Source organism: Alosa pseudoharengus, unplaced genomic scaffold, assembly GCF_046254945.1.
Source record: "Alosa pseudoharengus isolate Yale_2024_CS ecotype anadromous, Long Island Sound unplaced genomic scaffold, YU_APseudo_1.1 YU_APseudo_1.1_scf_15, whole genome shotgun sequence".
Classification (NCBI taxonomy): domain Eukaryota; kingdom Metazoa; phylum Chordata; class Actinopteri; order Clupeiformes; family Clupeidae; genus Alosa; species Alosa pseudoharengus.
The window spans coordinates 6,949,118-6,972,384 of record NW_027468620.1 but is presented as its reverse complement, the minus strand read 5'-3'; the positions used below and the strand labels follow the sequence as shown (position 1 = coordinate 6,972,384).

At 47.4% G+C, this 23,267-nt stretch overlaps 1 protein-coding gene across 1 annotated transcript in view; it reads left to right on the top strand.

The window, feature by feature from the left end:
• LOC143124739 (uncharacterized) overlaps nt 1-15,989 on the top strand; it is a 117,900-nt gene extending 101,911 nt beyond the window's left edge. Inside the window, exons 43-54 of the mRNA XM_076286448.1 lie at nt 504-554; nt 786-830; nt 3,370-3,396; nt 5,124-5,177; nt 6,478-6,522; nt 7,481-7,525; nt 7,949-8,011; nt 8,554-8,589; nt 13,155-13,199; nt 13,793-13,954; nt 15,766-15,832; nt 15,934-15,989. Coding sequence (XP_076142563.1) covers nt 504-554; nt 786-830; nt 3,370-3,396; nt 5,124-5,177; nt 6,478-6,522; nt 7,481-7,525; nt 7,949-8,011; nt 8,554-8,589; nt 13,155-13,199; nt 13,793-13,954; nt 15,766-15,832; nt 15,934-15,989 — 696 coding nt within the window. The remainder of the gene's footprint in view (nt 1-503; nt 555-785; nt 831-3,369; nt 3,397-5,123; nt 5,178-6,477; nt 6,523-7,480; nt 7,526-7,948; nt 8,012-8,553; nt 8,590-13,154; nt 13,200-13,792; nt 13,955-15,765; nt 15,833-15,933) is intronic.
• Nucleotides 15,990-23,267: the final 7,278 nt, after the last annotated feature.

The following is a 23,267-nucleotide window of genomic DNA, read 5'->3' as shown; positions in this document are numbered from 1 at the left end:
CGTTTTTTCTAGCGCCCACCCCCACCCCTGAGTCTTTCTTTATTTTTATTTTTTTTATTTTCTTCCCCTGCCTCAAAGATCAATGTGTTCCTACGCTGGTGATAAAATCTCACCCTGAAAAGTATGTCTATCTCTCTCTCTCTCTCTCTCTCTCTCTCTCTCTCTCTCTCTCTCTCTCTCTCTCTCTCTCTCTCTCTCTCTCCCTCTTTTGCTCTGTCTCTCTGTCTCTCTTTCTCTCTCTTTTCTCCTTTTTATTTTTTGTGATTATGGGCTGGCTCTCCTATTGATCTGCTTCATGCTGCTGTTAGGACTTAACAGAGTGCTGCTAATGTACCCAGTGTGTGTGTGTGTGTGTGTGTGTGTGTGTGTGTGTGGGTGGGTGGGGGGGTGGGGGGGCTTGTAAACAGCTCAGGCCTGCTGAGGAGAGGAGAGGAGAGAAGATGAGATGAGAGGAGCGAAGGCTGTTTATGTTGTGTTCACTCTGATTCATTTTTCATGTGCAGGGCGTTCCCTATGTGGAGGGCAAAGGGATGAGCAGTCTGTACAAACTACAGGTAAGTCCAATCTCCCTCAGTTACCTCACACATACACATGTTCACAAACATCAAGCAGTGCCTGCTACCTTCAAAAGTGTTTTTTTTAATCCATTTTACAGACATCAAGTCAGAGTATAAATTATTAATCTGACATCACAAGTCAAGGCACCTGAATAAATCCATAAATTGTTTTACCTATATTGCCTTTACGATAGTGTAAATGATATACCATAAATTCTCTTCCCTTAGAGTGGGGGAGCCAGCATTGGACAACCAGGACCGCCAGGTCTCCCTGTAAGTATTACTCTAACGTGTCTCATCATATGGATTTTACATTGTCAAGTGGATCCAGTTTGTTCTATTCAGATATTATATTGTGTTTGATTTATGGCGTCAAGCCAGTCAGATGCCAATCATATCACCGTTGTGGTGTTGTGTAATGCATTTGGACTTTGCATGTTCAAACGTAGTTGTAACGCAGCTGGGTGTCTCTCAGAGTTAAGAGGGAAGCATCTGCAGTCTGAGGCTGTGACAGATGCCTGGGAGACTGAAGGTGTAAGGCAAGCATAATTGAAATGCAGAGCATTAGAAGCAAGCGAGCGTATGTGTGTGTGTGTGTATATGTGTGTGTATATGTGTGTGTGTGTGTGTGCATGCGTGTGTGCGTGCGTGTGTGTGTGTGTGAGTGTGGTAGCCTGCCTGTACCGGCATCTGATTTGCTTATCAAACCCCCCTGACGCATAGACTTATCAGGCCGTCTGTAATGCAGCCTCACCCCATGGAGAGAGACGACGTCTCCTCACAGAGTCCCCAAGAAGGCATGGGGGGGGGGGGGGGGGGGGGGGCAGAAAACACTTCCCTGACTTATCAGCAGGCTGCAAAGGACATGAAAATGGGGGAGAGTGAGAATGCGGGGGGGAAAAGAAGCCACTCGAAGCTCTGTTGAGTAAGTGAAAAAAAAAAGTCTCCAGCTTTTTACAAGTGTCAGAGGAGGTGTCCAGAGGGAGGTCTGACCTTCCCTGACCCCAAGTGATACAACCTTTACCTGTCCCGCCCCATCGATGAGCAACGACGAGCTGAATACTAAGAGTCCACTCAGGGTGCAGATGATGGAGGAAAGTAACGTATGGTGGGCTAAAAGGCCACTAATCTACAGAGCGAGAGAGAGAGAGAGAGAGAGAGAGAGAGAGATAGACAGTGGAATAAGAGAGTGGGAGAGGGCGAGAGAGAGCAGAGAGAAAGAGAGAGATAGAGAGAGAGAGTGGAAAGAGAGAGAGCAGAGTGAGAGAGAGAGAGAAAGAGAGAGATAGAGAGAGAGAGTGGAAAAAGAGAGAGCAGAGTGAGAGAGAGAGAGAAAGAGAGAGAGTGGAAAGAGAGAGAGAGCAGAGTGAGAGAGAGAGAGAAAGACTACTGTCTCAGCTGGATCACTTGTGGATCACTTGAGCAGTGTGAGGGGAGAGCACGTGTGTGCCTCTTGCCAAATGGTGCTGATGGACGTCAGACCTGCCTGGTTGCCTCACAGGTTTCCATAAGGTCTGGGTAAAGGCCAAACAGACATGTAATGGACTGTGTGTAGAATGGTGTCTTGTGCTTCCCAGGTCCCAGGTCTCAGTGCGTAGGGAAGGAGTTAGTGATGAGTCGGTGGCGTGGTGGAGTTAGTGATGAGTCGGTGGCGTGGTGGAGTTAGTGATGAGTCGATGGCGTGGTGGAGTTGGTGATTAGTTGGTGGCGTGGTGGAGTTGGTGATGAGTCGATGGCGTGGTGGAGTTGGTGATTAGTTGGTGGCGTGGTGGAGTTGGTGATTAGTTGGTGGCGTGGTTGTGTGGTGGAGTTGGTGATTAGTTGGTGGCGTGGTTGTGTGGTGGAGTTGGTGATTAGTTGGTGGCGTGGTTGTGTGATGGAGTTGGTGATTAGTTGGAGGCGTGGTGGAGTTGGTGATTAGTTGGTGGCGTGGTTGTGTGGTGGAGTTGGTGATTAGTTGGTGGCGTGGTGGAGTTGGTGATTAGTTGGTGGCGTGGTGGAGTTGGTGATTAGTTGGTGGCGTGTTTGTGTGGTGGAGTTGGTGATTAGTTGGTGGCGTGGTGGAGTTGGTGATTAGTTGGTGGCGTGGTTGTGTGATGGAGTTGGTGATTAGTTGGTGGCGTGGTTGTTGTGGTGGAGTTGGTGATTAGTTGGTGGCGTGGTTGTGTGGTGGAGTTGGTGATTAGTTGGAGGCGTGGTTGTGTGGTGGAGTTGGTGATTAGTTGGTGGCGTGGTGGAGTTGGTGATTAGTTGGAGGCGTGGTTGTGTGATGGAGTTGGTGATTAGTTGGTGGCGTGGTGGAGTTGGTGATTAGTTGGTGGCGTGGTTGCGTTTCCTAATCTTCTTCTGTTTTCTCTCAGGTCCCAGGTCTCAGTGCCTAAGGAAGGAGTTAGTGATGAGTTGGTAGCGTGGTGGAGTTAGTGATGAGTTGGTAGCGTGGTGGAGTTAGTGATGAGTTGGTAGCGTGGTGGAGTTGGTGATGAGTTGGTAGCGTGGTGGAGTTAGTGATGAGTTGGTAGCGTGGTGGAGTTGGTGATGAGTTGGTAGCGTGGTGGAGTTGGTGATGAGTTGGTAGCGTGGTGGAGTTGGTGATGAGTTGGTAGCGTGGTGGAGTTGGTGATTAGTTGGTAGCGTGGTGGAGTTGGTGATTAGTTGGTAGCGTGGTGGAGTTAGTGATGAGTTGGTAGCGTGGTGGAGTTAGTGATGAGTTGGTAGCGTGGTGGAGTTAGTGATGAGTTGGTGGCGTGGTGGAGTTGGTGATTAGTTGGTGGCGTGGTTGCATTTCCTAATCTTCTTCTGTTTTCTCTCTCAGGGGCCCAAAGGAGATGAGGGGAGAGTGGTGAGTGTTAGCCCACAGACTCTCATTATGTGAAATCCTAAGTGTCACTGTGTGTGTGTGTGTGTGTGTGTGTGCGTGCGTGAGAGAGAGAGAGAGATGGAGAAAGAGTGTGAGAGAGAAGGTGTGTGTGTGTGTGTGTGTGTGTGTGTGTATTTGCGTGAACGGGGGGGCGGGGGGGGGGGGGGTCATTCAACCACAACCCTGCTCAGCAGTTCCATTCACAAAAGAAACACACACACACACACACACACACACATACACACACACACACACACACACACACACAGGCATATGCCAAAATCAAATTGCCTCGACACATCCTGTTGCCAGCGGGAACTGGTGAACCCTCTGTGTTTGATCCGTGAGCAGAATACCCTCCCACCCCCAACAACTCAATAGAAACAGTGCCGGCAGCAGCAATACAGCGACACAGAGCCCAGCTTCATCCCCCCATACACACACACACACACACACACACACACACACATACATACATACAATTCCCCCACCTTCAACTTCCTCGTGGGGGCAATCGCAACTGCAGTTGTTCTAGCATCAAGCAATTTTTCACCGGGATGTTAATTTGACATTTGAATAAATAGTCCCCACAGCCCTGAAGCTGGCACAATTGCCCCAATCTGTCTCACTACTCATGCTTGCGCTCTCTCGCTCTCTTTCTCTCTCTCTCTCTCTCTCTCTCTCTGCTACGCATTACTCCTGGACACACTACCCCCTCCCCAAACAAACACAAAAACACACACACACACACACACACACACACACACCTCGCCACCACCACCCTCCCAACAGCCTACACGTGCTGTAATGACCACTGTAGTGCTGTGTGTGCACCTCGCCGGTCCGTTACCTCAGTAATCCCATTCCTCATTCCTCAAGCACAGGCCAGGCCAGAGGAGCCCCACTATATTCCCCTCGGCTTCCCACGGCCTCAGTGCTAGCAAGGTAGTTTTCACAAGAAGATGGTGGCCGATAAACGCCACGCTGGTCTGAAATGCTGTTCCGGTGGGTTGGCACAGTCGCCACGGCAGCAGATAGACAGAAGGGGAGGAGAACGAGACAGAGATGGGATACGGCAGACCTCTGTGTCTCGCTTGTCGCGGGACAGAAAGTCCTGGAATTAGTGGCGCGGCCTGCCAAAGTGTTGTGGAGAGATAAGCAAGAGATTTTTAATTGAAATCCCAGGCATCCAGCTAATGTTTTCCTCATTACATTAAATCCCCGCGGTACATACGCCAAGACCCAAAATTCGTCACAGCAGACAAGTCATTACACTCCCAAGACTACTGCTCTCTCTGTCTCTCCATCTCTCTCTCTCCATCTCTCTTTCTCCTCTATCCTTCTTTAACTCTTATCCCTCCCTCTGTTCCTGGCATGCCACCATCGTCCTACCAACCTCTCTCTGTCACTCTCTTTCCCTAACTTATTTGAGTTCATTTATAGAATATCTCCCTCTTAAAGAGAGTTTTTTTTATGTCTATTTTTATGTTGTGGATATTTGAACACGTGGCTTTTTTGAATAAAGGAGACCTGCAAAGACTTGCCCCTCTCTCACTCTCTCACAAACACACACCCACACCCACACACACACACACACACACACACATACAGAAACACACACGCTGCCATTTTTCTATTGCTATTTCTGTCCGCTCGTCCTCCCACGCCCCCCACTGCTCGGTGCTGAAGCCATGTGTCTTTTGTGCCAGGGGGAGCCGGGTGCCATGGGATTGCCGGGGCTCGAGGGACTGCCTGGTGCCAAGGTAAGCCTCTGTGAAAGCCGCCTCCCTGTCCGCCCGCTCTCTGCTTCTCTCCAGCGTGCCACAGCAGCAGCCTCTCATCCCGCATGACCTAACCAGATTAGAGGGAGGCCACTGTAAGCCTCCCGTACGCAGCACTCACTCTCTCTCTCTCTCTCTCTTTCTACTCTCTCTCTCTCTCTCTCACTCTCTTTCCACTTTCTATCTCTTTCTGTTCTCTCTATTGCTCTCTTTCTCTCTGTCTCTCACTCTGCTCTCTCTCTCTTTTTTCCACTCTCTCTATCTCTCTCTATCTCTCTCTCACTCTGCTCTCTCTCTCTTTCCACTCTCTCCTACTCTCTCCCTCCCTCACTCTGCTCTCTCTCTCTCCCTCTCCCACTCTCTTATTCCACTGTCTCTCTCTCCAGCCTCAGTGTGTTTCACTACTCAGGGACTGTGTGACATTACTGTACCAACCCTGGCACACCAGCGAGGGGCCCGACAGGAGACGGAGGGGGGAGGGGAGATGGGGGGGGGGGGTGTAAGATGGGGGCGACTCCATCCCCCTTGGATGTTTCTGCATGATTTGCCTTTAAGAACTGGCGAGGGGAGGAAAAAACAGAAAAGGAACCAGAGAGAAAACGACAGCCAGAGAGAGAGAGAGAGGGAGAAATGTGGGGTAAGGGAGACTGGGAGGGAGAGGAAAGAGATGAGAAAAGAGAGAGATAGAGATATGACATACACACGCACACACACACACACACATACAGCCCACTTCCTCATCTGAATTCTAATTTGTGGTGGAGCACTGGGAACCGTGGTGCGGCTGCATGAGTAGGATGCTTTCAGTTGTCACATCAAACGGACAGCACAGGCTCCCCCAGAGGCCCGGCATCAAGATATAGTGGCTGTATCGACCTCACACACACACACACACACACAGCCACACACACACACACACACACAGGAGCTGGATGCTCCTCCGAGGCTCCACAACCGCACTGCAGAACTGTTTATTTTACAATGTAGACACACACACACACACACACATAAATGGGGGGAAAAAAGTCCCAATGAGTTCATTAATCCAAAAATCCACGTGGATCACCATTGGGAGCATGTGTGTGCTGCTTGGCAATTTGCCGTCTCAAATGAGAGCTTTTACAGAGGACAGGTTTTCTCTTCCCCAGCACAGCGTGGCCCATAACCACTCAGCCAGGGAGTTCATGCATGGTGTGTTTGTGTGTGTGTGTGCGTGTGTGTGTAGCTCACCTTCACACAGGCTGATTAGATGTTAACAGAGGAATTACCTGCTCTTTTCCAGGGGGATCCGGGCATGCCAGGCCCTCCAGGGACTCCCGGCCCTGGGGTAAGCTGCCTACACAGCATTTCACACCCCTATTCCAGCCACCTTTCAACTCGTATGCCCCGAAAAGACGTGTGTTATCGCATATAACGTGCAGTGTAACGCACGGCAGGTGCTGTGTTGTGTTAGTTCTGTGTAACACGGTGAGCAGTTCCATAATGGTGTTCAGGACACTTGCGATGAAAGGCACCAGGGGAAAGCTGTGGTCACAACATTTCACTCCTAATTTACCATGAAAAACCATTCCATTAACACCATACGTTGCAATGTATAACATTTAGTATAACACAAGAGGGTGTGATATAAACATAACACGTTAAAGGTGCAGTCTTTGGTGTAACACATGTGAGTGTAGTTTAAAGGTGCAGTCTTTGGTATAACACATGAGGGTGCAGTATAACATATTAAAGGTGTAGTCTTTGGTATAACACATGAGGGTGTAGTTTAAAGGTGCAGTCTTTGGTATAACACATGAGGGTGTAGTTTAAAGGTGCAGTCTTTGGTATAACACATGAGACTGTAGTATAACATATTAAAGGTGCAGTCTTTGGTATAACACATGAGGGTGTAGTTTAAAGGTGCAGTCTTTGGTATAACACATGAGGGTGCAGTATAACACATTAAAGGTGTAGTCTTTGTTCACTCTGCACTGCTTGGTGGATGGCTCCTAATGTTATGTAGCTGTGTAGGAGACCTGCTCTGAGAGACGGGAGCTTTTGTGGAAGATCAAATGGCGCAAAAAGCCAGTTCTCAACCCTGCCTCCCTCCACAAAGCCTCAGTCTGATCTCTTGTCTGCAGAGGTGGTAGGGAGCTGTAGGGTGTGTGTGTTTGTGTGTGTGTGTGTGTGTGTGTGTGTGTGTGTGTGTGTGTGTGTGTGTGTGTGTGTGTGTGTGTGTGTACGTAGTAGGTGTGCTCTAACTAACAAGCTCTTTCATCCGTCTGTCCCCTGGTGACTGACAGGGGAAGCCAGGGCCGCGTGGAGAGCCGGGGATCCCAGGCGAGCCGGTGAGATTTACTCTACTTTCTCACTCTCTGTCTCTCTCTCTCTCACACACACACACACACACACACATACACGCACACACACATACACGCACACACACACTCTCTCTTCCTCTGTCTCCCTCTCTTCTCTTTTTCCTCTCTTCCTCTCTCTCTCCCTCTTTTCTCTTTGTCTCTATCCTCCTCTCTCTCTCCCTCTCTGCATCATTCTTTTCCTTTCTTCCTTATTTATTTATCTTTCTGTCAATCTCTCCCTCTTTCTCTTCCTCCATCTATTACTCCATGTCTGTCTATTCTCTCTCTCTCTCTCTCATTCTGTGTAGTTCATCTGCTGTCAGTCACACAGTCTCACACATGGGCAGATGCCGGCCTCTCATGATTGCTGCTGTTGTTTTTGACTCTGTGTTGTCTTCTGCTGTTTGGCAGGGTGAACGAGGGCCAATAGGAGAAACAGGATTCCCAGGACCGGAGGGACCCCATGGTGCTCCTGTAAGCATGTCAAGTTCTTAGACACACACACACACACACACACACACACACACATACATACACACACAAAAATACATTTACACACAGAGACACAAATAAACATACACACACACACATGCACTCTTACACACATACATACAGTACACATAACCGCACATACACACACAAACACACACACACACAAACCGGTGTGTCATCATTTCAAAACAATATTTGGTCTGCAAGAAATGAAGCTGACTAAGTAAAAAAAAGACTGATAAGAGTAGCCTTGATGAGCTACGGTTTGTTGGCAGACAATTATAAGAACTAATTAATTTTCTTTTTGCGGACATAATTTTGTCTTTTTGGGGCTGTACCCCCGCTGTTAGAGAGCAGCAGATATTTTTTTTCTTTGTGTATGGCGGTAAGTATCATTAGTGCACAGCCTGGCCATCTCATTAAGTATGGAGATTACAAACAATGCAACTGTAGCAGTCTAATCAAACTGCCAGCCGTGATAAGGTTGTCTCGTCTCTTATCACACTCTCTTTTTGCCTTGGCAGGGGAGGCCTGGGAAAGATGGCATTCCTGGATACGAGGTAAGGAACCATCCTGCACACACACACACACACATACACACACACATACACACACATCCATCCCAACGCCGCCAACAGTTACATCATTTGAAAGCAGCACTGTCTTCATTTGCAGACGGGCTATGGAAATGTTACGCACCATTGCAACTGCAATTACACCCAACAAATTAAAATAATTCAATTATATTACACACACACACCCCACCACCACCATCATGCCCTCTATATTTAAATAGAGCTTTTATCTCTGTTGCCATTACAAACAAGCATTAAGAAATAATTGAAGTCTGAGGACGAAATGAGGCCTTGCTTTGAGGTAGAACTAGTATCAGATGCTTCAATGGAATGTTCAAGGCAGTCCTCACCAGCATCTTATCAGGGCTATTTAGGGCTCTCCCTCTCTCTCTCTCTCTCTCTCTCTCTCTCTCTCTCTCTCTCTCTCTCTCTTTCTCTCTTTCTGTGTATGTGTTTGTGTCTGTCTCATTCTCTTTCTCTCTCTGTCTCTTTCTCTCTCTCTCTCTGTCTCTCGCTCTCTCCCTCTCTCTCTCTCTCTCTCTCTCTCTCTCTCTCTCTCTCGGTGCTCCATGTCCTGTTCACGTCTCTCCTGGTCATGTAGTGTTCTGCCTCGCTCACAGCATCATAAGATTACACCAAAGCCCCTGCATTAGCGCTTAAAGCTTTTAACGACAAGAGACCGTTTTTTCCATCCTAATCACAATATTAATGCTTTCAGGCAGGCATAAAAATGCTGGTTATTGAGGGCAGTAGCCTATGAATAATACATTTAGCTAATTAGACGATCAGTGGCAAGGAAAGGAAAAGAACGAAAAAATGCTTTCCATGTCCAAAAACTGTATCTTAGCTTTGACACTGGTGAAAGAGACAAACACATGCATTCCTAATACCAGCTGACAGGGCGTCTGAAAACCTTGTGTGTGTTTCACACTGTGACAAACACATCTGATTTTAATAATTGTCAAATAACACCTGGTGATTCTGCTCTAAATATTCTACTCTGATTAGGCAGTGTAAAAATGCAAGGCTAGATGTGTGACACGAGCGTGCGTGTGTGTGTGTGTATGTGTGTGTGCGTGTGTGTGTGTACCTGAATTACACTCGTTTAGAGAGCGCTCGAACGTAAGAGAGCTTCCGTGTCATAATGCCCCCACATTGGCAGGACTCCATCTCTCTGGGTCGTCTTGCTGTTGGAGGGTGCAGGGCTGCTAATCAAATGCTCTACTCCTTCAGCTCCACTTCTCATCTTGTCTGCCTCTCCAGCCCTGCCGGTGTTTTTTTAGTGGGGCAACAGTGCCATCTAGCAGGCAGGAAAAAAATCTCATCCAAATCCACCCCCTCCCCAAGAAATCCTCCTCTTCTTCTCTCTCCTTTTTGGCTGAAAGTTTATTTTTTTATTTCAGATTTTTTTTTAATTATTATTATTTTTTGCCTTCCCACTAAAAGGCCCAGGGAAACACAACTCACTGGGCACGATGATGGATTCCAGCCTCCGCCGTGATGCATGTGGGAATATGGGAAAGCGCGAATGAACGCGGGCATCGGAGAGGGAGAGTTTCCTCAAAGAGCCAGCCCACTTTTAAAACCCACACAACGGCAGATTGTATTTTGCACAGATATGGCAGGGAAATTGATACAGAGACGCTCCCAGCGGCATTTTGGGGAGTACCCTGATGTGGGGGCAGGCTGATATGAGGTGGGGGTTTGTGTGTGTGTGTGTGTGTGTGTGTGTGTGTGTGTGTGTGTGTGTGTGTGTGTGTGTGTGTGGACTGGGAAGGGGGAGTGGGCCTTTCAGCACACATGCCAACACAGTGACAGGTGTTTTCTGCATGTGTACGGCACTCTCAGATGGTGTGAAGGGAGAGAGAGCGAGGGAGAGAGAAAGTGTGAGCAAGAGAGATAGAAAAAGATAGACAGCCAGAGCACGACAGAGAGAGAGAGAGAGATAGAGAGAGTGTGAGCATGAGTGAGAGATGGAAAGAGAATGATGGTGAGAGCATGCTAGAGAGAGAGAGAGAGAGAGAGAGGGAGAGATGTAGGAGAGATGCAGCGTGTGAATCTGGAGGGACGCTCACCATTTCATCAGTTTGCTAAGCCGGTGCTGCAACAAGCCTCTGCAGCAGTTTCACAGGGAGACGTGAGGCACAGTGGAGGAGCAGTAGACTCAGAGCTCAGCTCAGGCAGGGAGAGAGAGAGAGAGAGATGGAGAGAGAGAGAGAGAGAGATGGAGAGAGAGAGAGATGGAGAGAGAGAGGGAGACAGAGACTTTTTGACTTTTAAAATCCCTTTTATTGAACCATACTATGGATCAATTACTCAATCCCCATTAATACACACGGCAAAGCAGTGGTACAGATTGTTGTTTCACCATTTAAAAATCAGTCTTCCATCATCAGAAAAATGGATCAAGCCTTTACCCACACACCATTTACGTCCAAACCAAGTTACCAGGTTATTTGTAACGTGGAAGAAGGCATATTCCACTCTGACCCTCGACTCCACTAACCCTTCAAACATTTCCACTAAGTTCACAGATATCCCCTCCTCCCCCAATCGATTCCCTTTCCAAATGGTCAGCTTTGCTTGACCAATTAGAAAGTTCAGGCAGCCGCACAGATCTTTTTTGGCTTTGGAGTACTTGACCCCGCAAATGAAAAGTTCTTTTGAGAAGGTAAAGCCTAATCCTTGAAACACTGCCTCCAAAAGATGAAAAAAGGAAACCAATTGTGAGCAGTCACAAAAACAGTGGAAAATTGTATCAGGGACATCACAAAACCTGCACATGGGGGAAACATCAGACCTCAGTTTTGCTACAAAGACCTTTGTGGCCATGGCACCGTGCAGCACACGCCACTGAAGGTCACCAGATCTTTTAGGGATAGGACCCTTGTACAGGACCCTCCATGAGGGTAGCAAGTTTTGATTACCCCGTGAATCCTCCACTTTGTATCACACCTGTCCCTGAGCACATTAACATTTGCACACTTAACAAGAACATTGTACAGAAGTTTATTGTCCGCTGTAACAAAATGCACATCTTGCATCCCCTTGAAGGAGAGCAGTCTCTCTGTAGAATCCGGTATTTGGCAGTTGGGAGTGATGTACAAATCAGGAAACCGGGCATCAACTGGACCGCCCTCAAGCCAACAATCAACACAGTTTACAAGGCTTTGTGGAAAACTTTCCTTTAGATTCCTCAGTATATCTCCCACCACCCTTTCAGACCTACAGCCCAACATAGATGTGAGCTCAGGAACAGAGAACCAACGTCCAGCAGTGAAATTAAGCAGGTGTCCAAGTTTCGTTATTTTTGCTTGGCTAAACATGGATACAACGCTTGCAGACGTCACCCCTGCTTTTGACCAAAAAGGATTTGAAAACAATGGTTCATCTATGCCATAATGTTCAAACCGAGACACCCTAAAATGCCTCCAGGCTTGTAACACTGAAGTGTAAAAGTCACTAGTGTGAACACAGTCAAAAACCGACACAATAAACAGATGCCTGTCAAAGAACAAATCAGTCTTAGACCTCAACAAGGCAAGGCCAAAGTCCACCCATGGGAGGTCAGTCCCATACAGCAACTTCTGAGCGGACTGAAGACAGAGAGAGAGAGAGATGCCTCTAAGCACTCACGATGAAAAGTGTGAATGTCAGAAGTCTTTTACAGCATGTGTGTATTGATGTGCATATAGGTAGTAGTTCTGTGTGTGTGTCTGTGTGTGTGTGTGTGTGTGTGTGTGTGTGTGTGTGTGTGTGTGTGTGTGTGTGTGTGTGTGTGTGTGTGTGTGTACATATGGGTATGTGTACTGTATTTGTGAGGTGAGACTCTATACTAGAGTCTGTAGAACTGTTGACCTACGCCACAAGTGTGCCATAAGTACTGTATGCGTGGGTATTTGTGAACGTGCGCCCTGTATATCTGTGTGTATGTGGTTGAAAGGGTAGGAGTGGGCTAGGTTGCAGCACATCAGTGGGTTGAAGCCATGTTGCCCTTGGTTGAGAGTGGTGTGTGTGTGTGTGTGTGTGTGTGTGTGTGTGTGTGTGTGTGTGTGTGTGTGTGTGTGTGTGTGTGTGTGTGTGTGTGTGTGTGTGTGTGTGTGTGTGTGTGTGTGTGTGTGTGTGTTGTCAGTGTGCTTTTCTATGTATGTGTGTGTGTGTTGTTTGAGTGGTGAGAGCGTGGGCGAAGCCAGCACTGCCTGAGGGTCAGGCCCCCTCCCAGCAGCCACTTAGCCAACTGAGTTACACACACACACACACACACACACACACACACACACACTCACACACACACACACACACACAGAAATGTGTACACACACACACACGGGCACACACACACACACAAACATACACACACACACACACAGAAACATACACACACACACACACACACACACACACACACACACACACACACAGTATGCATGCTCTGCTCTGCCAGGGGGATGGCAGAGGACCAGGCTGCAGTCAGCACCACCAGATCAGCCCAGTCCAGCCCAGTCCAGTCACTCACTTCTCTGCTCTTCTCTCTCTTCTGTCCTGCCCAGGGTGCCACAGGTAGAACCGGGGACCGCGGCTCCAAAGGCGAACGTGTAAGATCTCAACCTCTACTACCCATCTACCCATTTTACATGTTAAAGAAGAAATGTGAATGTCACTCTAAAACGTCACTCTGTCAAGCCAAAACTCTGATGTGAAGACTAGCAGTGTTGAATATTAATGCATGCATGTGTCTCCTTTGTCCCCCCTACATTATAAAGAGAGAGAGCAGAGGAGAGGAGAGGAGGGGAAAAAGCCCTCTGCCATGCACACATTTTAGATAAGGTTCTGGAAGCCCGAGCACATTTGTGGGCCATTGTGTTGGGAAAACAATGGCAAATGAATAGCATGATTCAGTGCAGCCATCCATCCGCTGTGTCCACACGTCTTTAATAACGAGCCCTAATTGAAATGTGATGCTCTAATGATGGGCTCTAAGTGCTCACACGGGGGAAAAGCACAGCCATTGTGTGCCATGTGGTCTGCATGTGTTGATAGTCTGTGGAGCCCTCTGTTAGTCAATGTGTTTACATGTCTCTCTTGTGTGTGTGTGTGTGTGTGTGTTTCCGTTTGTGTTTGTTTGTGTGTGTGTGTGTGTGTGTTTGTGTTTGTGGGGTTTTTTGATGAGGGTGCCTTGTTGTTGCAGGGCGATCCAGGCATCCCCGGTGAGCGGGGCGTGCAGGGGGAGAGGGGGCGGACCGGAGAGCCAGGTACCCCAGGACAGAGGGGGCCCGGCGGACTCCAAGGACACAGGGGAGATCCAGGTCCACCAGGACCCGCCGGTACCCCAGGACTCCCAGGGTTTCTGGTACGTTAAGACGGATCACAAATCACGTCCACAGTGCCAAAGAAACAGCGAGTCTGTGGGTGTGTGCATATTGCGATGTAGACACATTCATAAGCTGATATGGATGTGCTCTGCACGCTAGTTTATTTCAGTCATACAATAAATAGGAACTTCAAAAGATTATATAATTAAAGATATCAGAGCGTCTCTGGCTGCTTCTCTCTTTGTCTGCGCTATCTGGGTCTCTCATCTGCCTGCCTCTCTGTGGAACATCCTTTGCTGGGTAATTGTTTGGTTCACTTGTACAGTAACTGTGTGTCAGTCAAGCATGAAACATCAACTTCACAGGTTCATGTAATTAATGAGAACCTTAGAACTCTCTTCCCCTCTTATCTCCTCTCCTTCCCTCCCTCCCTCTCTCTCTCTCTCTCTTCTCTTTCTCTCTCTTCTCTTCTCTGCTCCTCTCTTCTCTCTCGTGGGCTCCTACACGCGGAGCATCCTTTGTGTTGTTTGTGCAACATCAGGAAGCGGCTGGGAGGCAGGCTGTGGGAGCCTGCTGTGGCATCTCTGCTGTGCAGCACACGCCTCCCACTCCCAATCAAGCTGCTCCTGCAGGCTCCGGGGAGCTGAGAGGAGCTCGGTGCCCATACTGGTGCTGGAGGAGGAGGTGGAGGAGGAGGTGGAGGTGGTGGTGGTGTCAGGGTGGTGGTGGGGAATAGTGTGGAGGAGGGTGGTGGAGGGCGCATGTTGAGGGTGTGGGTGGGTGAGCCACAATCCCTGCAGAGGATGAAAATCTACCTCCGTGTGAAGACCAAACACACACATACTCTCTCTCTCTCTCTCTCTCTCTCTCTCTCTCTCTCTCTCTCTCTCTCTCTCTCTTTCTCTTTCTCTCTCGGGTTATGTAACAGTCAGCAACCACCAAGCACGCTCCCAGAGCGGGCTGAGATCCTGAACTGAACTCTGTGCACAGCTCTCCTGATTGCCTGGGCCTGTGCGTGTCATCACAGGCCGGCGGTACTCATCTCTCTCACGTCTATAAATCATCACTGTGGACATAGCCCAGCTAGGCTCAGTTACCCAAGCGGGGGCAAGACGCCATGTCTCAGCACCTCAGAGCTGGACACTCCACAGGTACACTGATACGATGATAAATAAATCTATTCAGTGCTTCTCTACTCCGGCGGCGGAGTCAGATGGTCATACCACATGAGCACTGGCACGACGTTGTGCGTCCCTCAGCTAGATGGACGTGCTTCTATAACATCTGCGCGTGCTCCGGCGATGTTTCTCCACACAGCCCCCACGGATGAGAGCCGCATCTGTTTTACATGCGCCAGGGTTGAATTACAGTCCTTTGAAGACCCGATTACTGATACACATACATTCCAGTAACCCCTTTCAGAAATGGAAAAGATTTGAATCTCTGGGCTATACGCATATATAAATACCGAGGAGCCCATCATACCCCTAGGCTCAACGGGGGGATAAGACTGAGTAGTCTGTAAAGAACTGTGAAAAGGGATTTTTAGCGGAGCAATTGTTTGTCAGTGTCAGTGTTTTCTGCCACACAGGCTCCCCACAAACAGCGGCATAGCAATCGGCAGCGATAGATGGCATGTGGCAAGTCGATTATTATTCCGTTACGTGCAATTCATCCTTTTATCTCCTCAGACACGGCCATCTCGGGCATGAATAAAACATGGATGACTGTGGCCTTCGTAATTGTATTTTCTTAATCTGCTAAACATGTTTTGCTTATGTTTTGTTCTTTCCTCTACCCTCCTCTGCCTCTCCCCCACCTCTCCCCTCCTTTCCTCCTTCCCTCACAGGGTGATCCTGCATCCATGGAGGAAGTTAGAAGATATATTCAAAATGAAGTAGTGAGGATTGTCGAAGGTACATTTTCTGTGGTTTATTGGTCTGAAATTCCAGTGAGCACCTAGCCTAGTTGCTAAGCCACTCTTTTTTGTTGTTGTGTGATGAATTTGTCACTGTAGGTGTAATGGCTAATGAGAACCCCGACCTTCCTGTCGGACAGGAAGAGGATGATTAGAAGCATGAGTGGCACAGGTCCTCCATCAGAACTGCGTTCAAACGCGCATGATTGCAAATTAGAGTAGTAACTTAGATTAAATAGATAATGAGTGCTTTATCCATTTGACATCATTACTTTAAAAAAAAAATTCTCTCTCTCTCTCTCTCTCTCTCTCTCTCTCTCTCTCTGTAACACATAGCTGTTGTTGAATAACTCCTCTTTTCTTCCCCCCCCCCCCGTTCCATCCACAGAGAGGCTGGCAAGCTATGCCCAGCTGCAGAAGACACCGGCGGCCATTTTGGCTGCGCAGGTGCGGCAGGGGCCTCCAGGCCCCCCAGGCAACGACGGCTCCCCGGGGCCGCCAGGCCAGCCTGGGCCCCCAGGCCCTCAGGGTAAGGACCCACCACAGGCTGGGGAAATAACAGACTAAAATGCCCAGAGAGCTCGGCACTGACTCTCTTTCAGTAACCACCTCAACACCCCCATCCATCCCACCCCAACCCCACCCCCTCTCTCTGAAGAGTTGCTCTCTTAACGGCTGACGCCAACGGCTGCTAGATAAACTCTGGGCAAAAAAAAAAAGTAATGGAGGGACTTATTTCTTGCTTTCTGAAAGATTAACCCCCATGATGTAGTTTTGCTTTTTTCCCAACCCCCCTCCCAACCCCCCCTCAAATAATCTCTGGAGTGCGATGTTAAAGCAAAAAGGAATTGTGTGTGTTAGAGTGTGTCTGTGTGTATGCGCGCGCATGTGTGTGTGTGTGTGAGAGAGAGTGTGTGTGTGTGTGTGTGTGTGTGTGTGTGTGTCTGTGTCTGTCTGTCTGTGTGTGCGGGGGCACCATTTTTGGCCTTTTAGATTTATTTCAGTTTATTCTCCTCTCCAAAGTTGTGAGTTAGGACTGACCAGTAGAAAAAGAGAGGGTCACTCTGCTCAGGGCGAAGTAAGTTTTGAAATATGAGCTGCTCTCCAAGAGCACCCACCAGTGGCCCCAACTCTGGCACGGGAAATGAACAGCAAGGAGAGGAAAGGAACGAGTTCAAACAGTAGCGACTCCGGGGACGCGTATTGTGTGCTTGGGAAAGAAAAGAATGAAGGTGTAAGGTGGGAAGAAAAGAGAACGACAGAGAAGGAGGAGGAGAAAGCGAGAAGGAGAGAGAGAACGAGGGAGTGAGTGCAAACGAGACGGAATGAGAACTCTTTTCCGAGGCAAGTCAGAGGGGGCTGTCGGAGGGGCAGAAATGCGAGTCGATTGAAATGTTGCTGTAAGGATTCATGGGTATTTTTCTCCTCCCCGCTGGCCACATTTATCAACGCAATCGGAGGGCGCGCGAGGCGGAGAAAATGGCGCGGCGTTTGGTGCGCAGCGACACACGGGGACATATGAAGACAAATGAAGAATTGGCTGAGAATAAGATAAAATAATATCGGTGCAGACAGACTGGAGTTGGAGGTGTGGGGGGGGGGGTGTTGGGTTAGGGAGGAAGGCCCCACCATATATCGAAAGGCGAAAAACACAAGAAGCAAAGCGCAGAGAGAGAGAGAGAAAGAAAGAGAGAAAAGAGAATAATGTAGGAGGTGATCATTTATCAGAGCCTGAGCAAGTGTCTGACTACTCACACAGGCTGCCTCATCAATAATGATGCATCACTCTGATTTGGCCCTTCCATCAGTATTAAGCAGGGCTTGGCCACCATTGGTTCCCAGAGTGGAATTAGAGCTCTCCTCTCTTGTCATTGAAAACAACTGCTCACCAAACCCGGAAGAAGGCCGTAACTTCTGAACATGTGCTGTGTTGTGTAAAGAAGGCACACTTGTCTGAGTTTTTCCGAGTATCTACCTCATTGTGATTGCATAGAAGATTGTAAGAAGTGTTCACTACTTCCAAAGTTCATGAAAAGAAACCAATGCTCTGAACTGCCATGTGCCATTTAAATGTATGTTATGCTTGCTGTTTATGTAACTTGGATTGCCAACTTGTAATTGTTTTTCTATATTTATTTATTTATGTAATTGCTAATATTTTAACCCTGTTTAGGTTTTTTGTGGCAAATATGCCTATGAGAATGTTTGTTGTTGTTGTTGATACAAGCTCAAGTGTGGCTTAACATGCAAACCTGCGGTGAAACTAAAAAGGGGGAGAAAAGAAAAAAAATCCATTTTGGCTCTGCTGGCATATCAGAACCTCCATTTTTTTTTTTTTTTTTTTAATTTGCGTGATGTTGACTTCCTGCACAGCGCTCAGCAGTGGCACTGACAGAGAGTTTGGGGTAATATTTCCTCATTATTTCCCGTCATCCTCCACTGGAGACAGCGCTGCCGCTGGAATAGCCAATTTGGCTCTTTTTGAAACATGCCAAAATGAATAGTTTATGGAGAAAAATATCCACCACCCCCTCCCCCTTCCCACACTCCATTGCAAAAATGACTACTTTTTTTAATGGGAGGTCAGTCCTCTGGCAGTAAATGACAGTCCCCCCGAGTCTGAGTTTGGCTTGCAAACCCTGTTGCCCCCGCCACTGACACTGTTGCCCCCCGGAAACAGAACAAACTTATATTGGATGGCATTTGTTTCCAAACAAAAGCTAACTGCAGGCTAATTATTTTGCATTGACTTCTCATGGTAATCTCAATGCCAGATGTTGCTTTATATCATCATTCTGTGTTTGTTGTTTGTTGCGTGCTTAAATCTGTTCCGCCAGTAATGCTCTCCTATCTTACTGCTATTATCCCCTTTTTTTCGATTACATGCGCTGTCTTCTCATGCTTATGTTACTATTGCTTTTGTTGGTGTTTTTGTGTTGTGCAACAATGTTTTCCTTGTTTCAAAAAAGGAACCTCTAATCACACTAGCCTTAAAGCTAATATTCGATTTTAATTGCACAGTGTTTTGACAAATCAATATAACAGGCTGTTGATATATTGAGGAAATAATATGAATTTTACATGGACATGTACAATATTTTGATAACTTGTTTGCAGAGCAAATAGATGTTTGTAATATGATTGGCATGAGTTGTGAGTTGTTGATTTGTTTAATTTGTATCAATTTACAAATGAAAGTCGGATATTTCAACTTTGCCTTTTCTTGAATTGTCTGTTTATTCGGCATTCATCAAGTTGTCATTTGTAATGAAGTATTGTGTTAAATTGATATAAATGCTGTCACAGATCAAGCTCCTGCATTACTAAGTATCTACCTCAGACCTTGAATACTAATGGCGCTTGAAATGTAGTGAGAGCCAATGTTCCATAACTCAGATCTTAGGAATGAGGACATTTTATTGGCATTTGGGTATGAGCTGTTTGTCCTCCTCTGTAGTCAGAGAGTCCTCAAGTGTATGCGCCAAAACAGAAAGTGTGTTGTCTCAGAACGGTCTGATAATTCACCCCTGTGAATTCCTATAGGAATTAATCATGGCCTTTTGTTGAGCAGCTGAGTCACAGTAAGCCCCATGATGCATAAATCTCACACCATTCCGACACCCTGAAGCTGTGATGTGGTGCTTCCTTTACCCCCTGCATCCCAGGCCTGGGTTTTTAAAGTCTTGTATTGCAGCGCCCCCTTGCTACCAGCCGGGGTGTTGCACAGTAGTATCACACAGGTGTGGGGAAGGGAGACGCGCGGTGCAGTGCAGCACTGTGTGGTTTATCTGGGCAGCGACGCAGTCGGAAGTCCCGAGGTTTGCCGCAGGTACAGTGTCCGACCGTGGTCAAGGAATGCTGAAGCCCTGAATGCCCCACGTAGTGTGCTGAGACTGAGAGGAGGCTGATGTTTTCTTTTTTTTAATTTGTTTGTTTTGTTCTGTTTCTGTTTTATTCTGTTTTGTGTTTTTACGGTCCAACATCTTGCGTTGCTGTTATGGCCTGCATCAGTCGAGCTGCCGCGTGGCCAATGCAGCTCCGCTCGTTAATATCTCTTTAAAAAGTCTTCCGTAGGCTCTCTCCCTCCTTCCTTCCCGCAGACGCTGAGACTTGCCTCAGGGGGCCCTCTGTAGCCTCCCCGAGCCGTTCCCTGCCTTGATTTGCGGAGCGGCAAGGAAAAAAAAACGATTCACCTCCCTCCCCTGAGCACTTGTGGTGAGAGGGTATCAGGTGGAAGAGCGGGAAAACATGGCGGCACGCTCAGACGGTCCATAGCCTCTTTTCCCTCTCCTCGTCTGTCTTTATTAACAGAAGAGCGCCTCTGTGCTTGGCCCCTCTCTCTTCTCTCCATGCATGGGCTGACTGGAATGCACAACGAGTGAGAAGAAGAGAAAAGACTTGAAAGGAGGAATGGGAGAGAGAAAGCGAGAGAGACAGAGAGAGAGAGAGAGAGAGAGAGAGAGAATGATAGAGACTACTCACATACTTAACGACTAGATAACCCCAGTTTTTGTTGTGCCTAAGCGTGTGCTCCACAGTGTGATACTGTGTGTGTGTGTGTGTGGTGTGTGTGTATGTGTGTGTGCGTGTGTGTGTGTGTGTGTATGTGTGTGTGCTGCTGTTCCATGCAAGTGTGTTGTCATGCCACCACCTGCTGTCTGCTTGGTGTACACATACAGTTAGCCTGTTTTTTGCTTTAACAACAAACAAAAAAAAACAGCCCTAACAGCTCTAAGCATCACTGCAATGTCACTGAAGGTGAAGACAAATACAGTCTGTAGAGTAATGTAGAAATGTTAGCAATTAATTTGGGCGTCTGTGAGTTATCATGTGGAGCCCAGGAAAGATGTGATGCTGACGCTGTCATGAATGTGCTTTTAGAAATGGCTCAGTGTTGACAGAGCATCTTTCTCGGCTAAACACAAAATCTGCCCAGGTTATCTCCTCTATCAGCCAATTACCTCGCGTACTCATTTAAACAAATGAGAACGATATCCATTTGCTTGTTTTGTGCTATGCCAATTGCATCAGTATATTTCCGACGCTACCTAACCCTGACCATTGTGGATCAAGAGTGCTTCTATTCTGCTTTTGTTATTAAAGTATCCTACCTGTCTCTTTGACAGGCAGGTCACTGAACTCCCTGATGCACTCCTGGCCTATATCTAAGACGGTCCCGGGTGGCTGCGTTTGAAGCCTGTTGTTTTGACAGCATCTTTAACGAGGCTGTATATTTTTTTCACCTAAAGTCAAAGTCTCTTTTTGATGTTTTATTCAGTGGGCAATTTATTATTGTATTAATACTCCCACGTTCTCCTAGCACTTGGTGATTAGTCATGTGTACTGTATGCCCTCACACTAACATGATCAACAATGTGTCCTGTTCAACATGTCTCCTTGTTTGTGAAGATTTGATGCCTAATGGGGTTCGGTCCTGTTTGCAGGTTACCGGGGTCAGAAAGGTGAACGAGGTCAGATGGGTTTGGGTCTCCATGGATCTCCAGGACCGATTGGGCCACAAGGTAAGAATCTCCCATGTACGAAGTGCTTTCTGGGGTCACCACACACATGGGAACGGTTACAAATAGCTGTATATTTGAGGTGCTCGGATGGAAAAACACTGCATATCGATGTGAAAAGTTAGTCCAAGTCCATGCACTAAAGGTAATAAGTGACAGCAGTACACCCCAATAAAGCACATTTGGTATCCACCTGTAATGTGTAGACCACTTCTATTTTTATCTAAGAACAGTCTTTGTAAGGCACCATGTGGACAGTATTATAGGACTCTGAAATGATGAATCCTCGAGTTAATGATTGTATTAAAATGCTCTCTAGCTTAGTTAATGGTGTTATGAACCTTTAATCACCAGACAGTTGTCATTCTCCCCCACCACTGCAGATGCAAACTCAAATTTGGCTACATCTCATACTAATGTCCACTAATCTATCATAGTGACAGTGAAATGAGTTCTTGTTCAGGCAGAAGGAATTGAGTTCAGGCACTGCCAGTAGTTACTATCTGAGTGTTCAAATCTGTAATGTATACTTCAGGAAGGCCCAGAGGGTAAATAGAGAGTATCAAAGGCATCTTGTTCCTTTTTTATTTGTCATGCAATTTTCTTTATTTTGTGTCATTATATCTACAATGTCTTGCCTTTACTCTAGTGTTCCCAAACTTTTGTGTTCAGCAAAATAACTTTTTGGTCCTACCTGTGAAGGATCTGCAAAGGCTTTGAAAGGATTGTTTTTTATATGATACACTCTTAATCAGAGCAGAACAGATATGAGAGGTGATTCATGTTTGCGCGTGTGTTTTGTTAGATAGCTCAAACGCATAATGACTCATAACTAAACTAATGAGCATAGAACCGTTTGATGAGGATGTTTTTTTTTTTTTTTCTTTTATAAAGATGTATGGCACAGGCAAACTTTTGTAGATTGCAATCATACAATTGTGTCCACGGGGAGAGGAAGAAAATATTCTTTTCCGCCATCTATTGCCGGTGACTGTTTTGAAGGGTTCATTCTGGTGTGACTCATAAGGGGTCTATCACAGCGGGTGACATCTGCAAATAAGCAGCACCTGCCCAGGGCTAGCGAATTCTCACCTCCTTACCTGTATTATTCTTAGAAAATTCCCCCACTTTCCGCTCTGTGTGAGAGGTTTTTTTGTGCGTGTGTGTGTGTGTGTGTGTGTGTGTGTGTGTGTGTGTGTGTGTGTGTGTTTGTTTGTATGTGTGTGTGTGTGTGTGTGTGAGAGAGAGAGAGAGAGAGCGATAGAGAAAGGGAATGTATTCATGCCAGTATACCTGAAGTCCTTTGTTTGCATTTGTTATTTATAAGAGGTCAGTCTGACAACCTTGAACTTCCACAACGCTTGTACACAAGTCTCCATGGATCTGATGATGCACTTGCATTAGAGCTGCCATTGCATTTTACTGTGCGATGCCCACACACTTCTTCTCTGTTGCTCCTACTCATCTCCGTAGGTGTTCCAGGAGAGGGCCGCCAGGGGCCACCGGGTCCCCGGGGAGAGGAGGGCCCAGCTGGCAGATGTGACCCCAGCGACTGCCAAGCGGCCCACTCCCGACGGCACGGCTAGCCCGCTCTCTCTCACCACCACCAGAGATCGGCCCCCCTCCAGAATCTCCCAGGGCAGCAGTCCGATCTATCCCAGGATTTTTTTGACAAGACATTTTCTTGACTCCAGTTTTCTTGGAGGGGGGAGTGGGGGTGGGAGTTGATTTTGTTTTTCTTGGTGGGGAGAGCAGCGCTTGAACTGAGGGGGTGGGGGACTCAGGGGTGCTTAACTAAATGAGTAAAAATCAGCTGGCGCACTGAGCGTGAGTCAAGCGGAACCACGGTAGCCCATTTTTACGTTCTGGCACGCAAGTCTCTGAACCTCTGGCCTGCCTCTGCTTCTGCCTCTT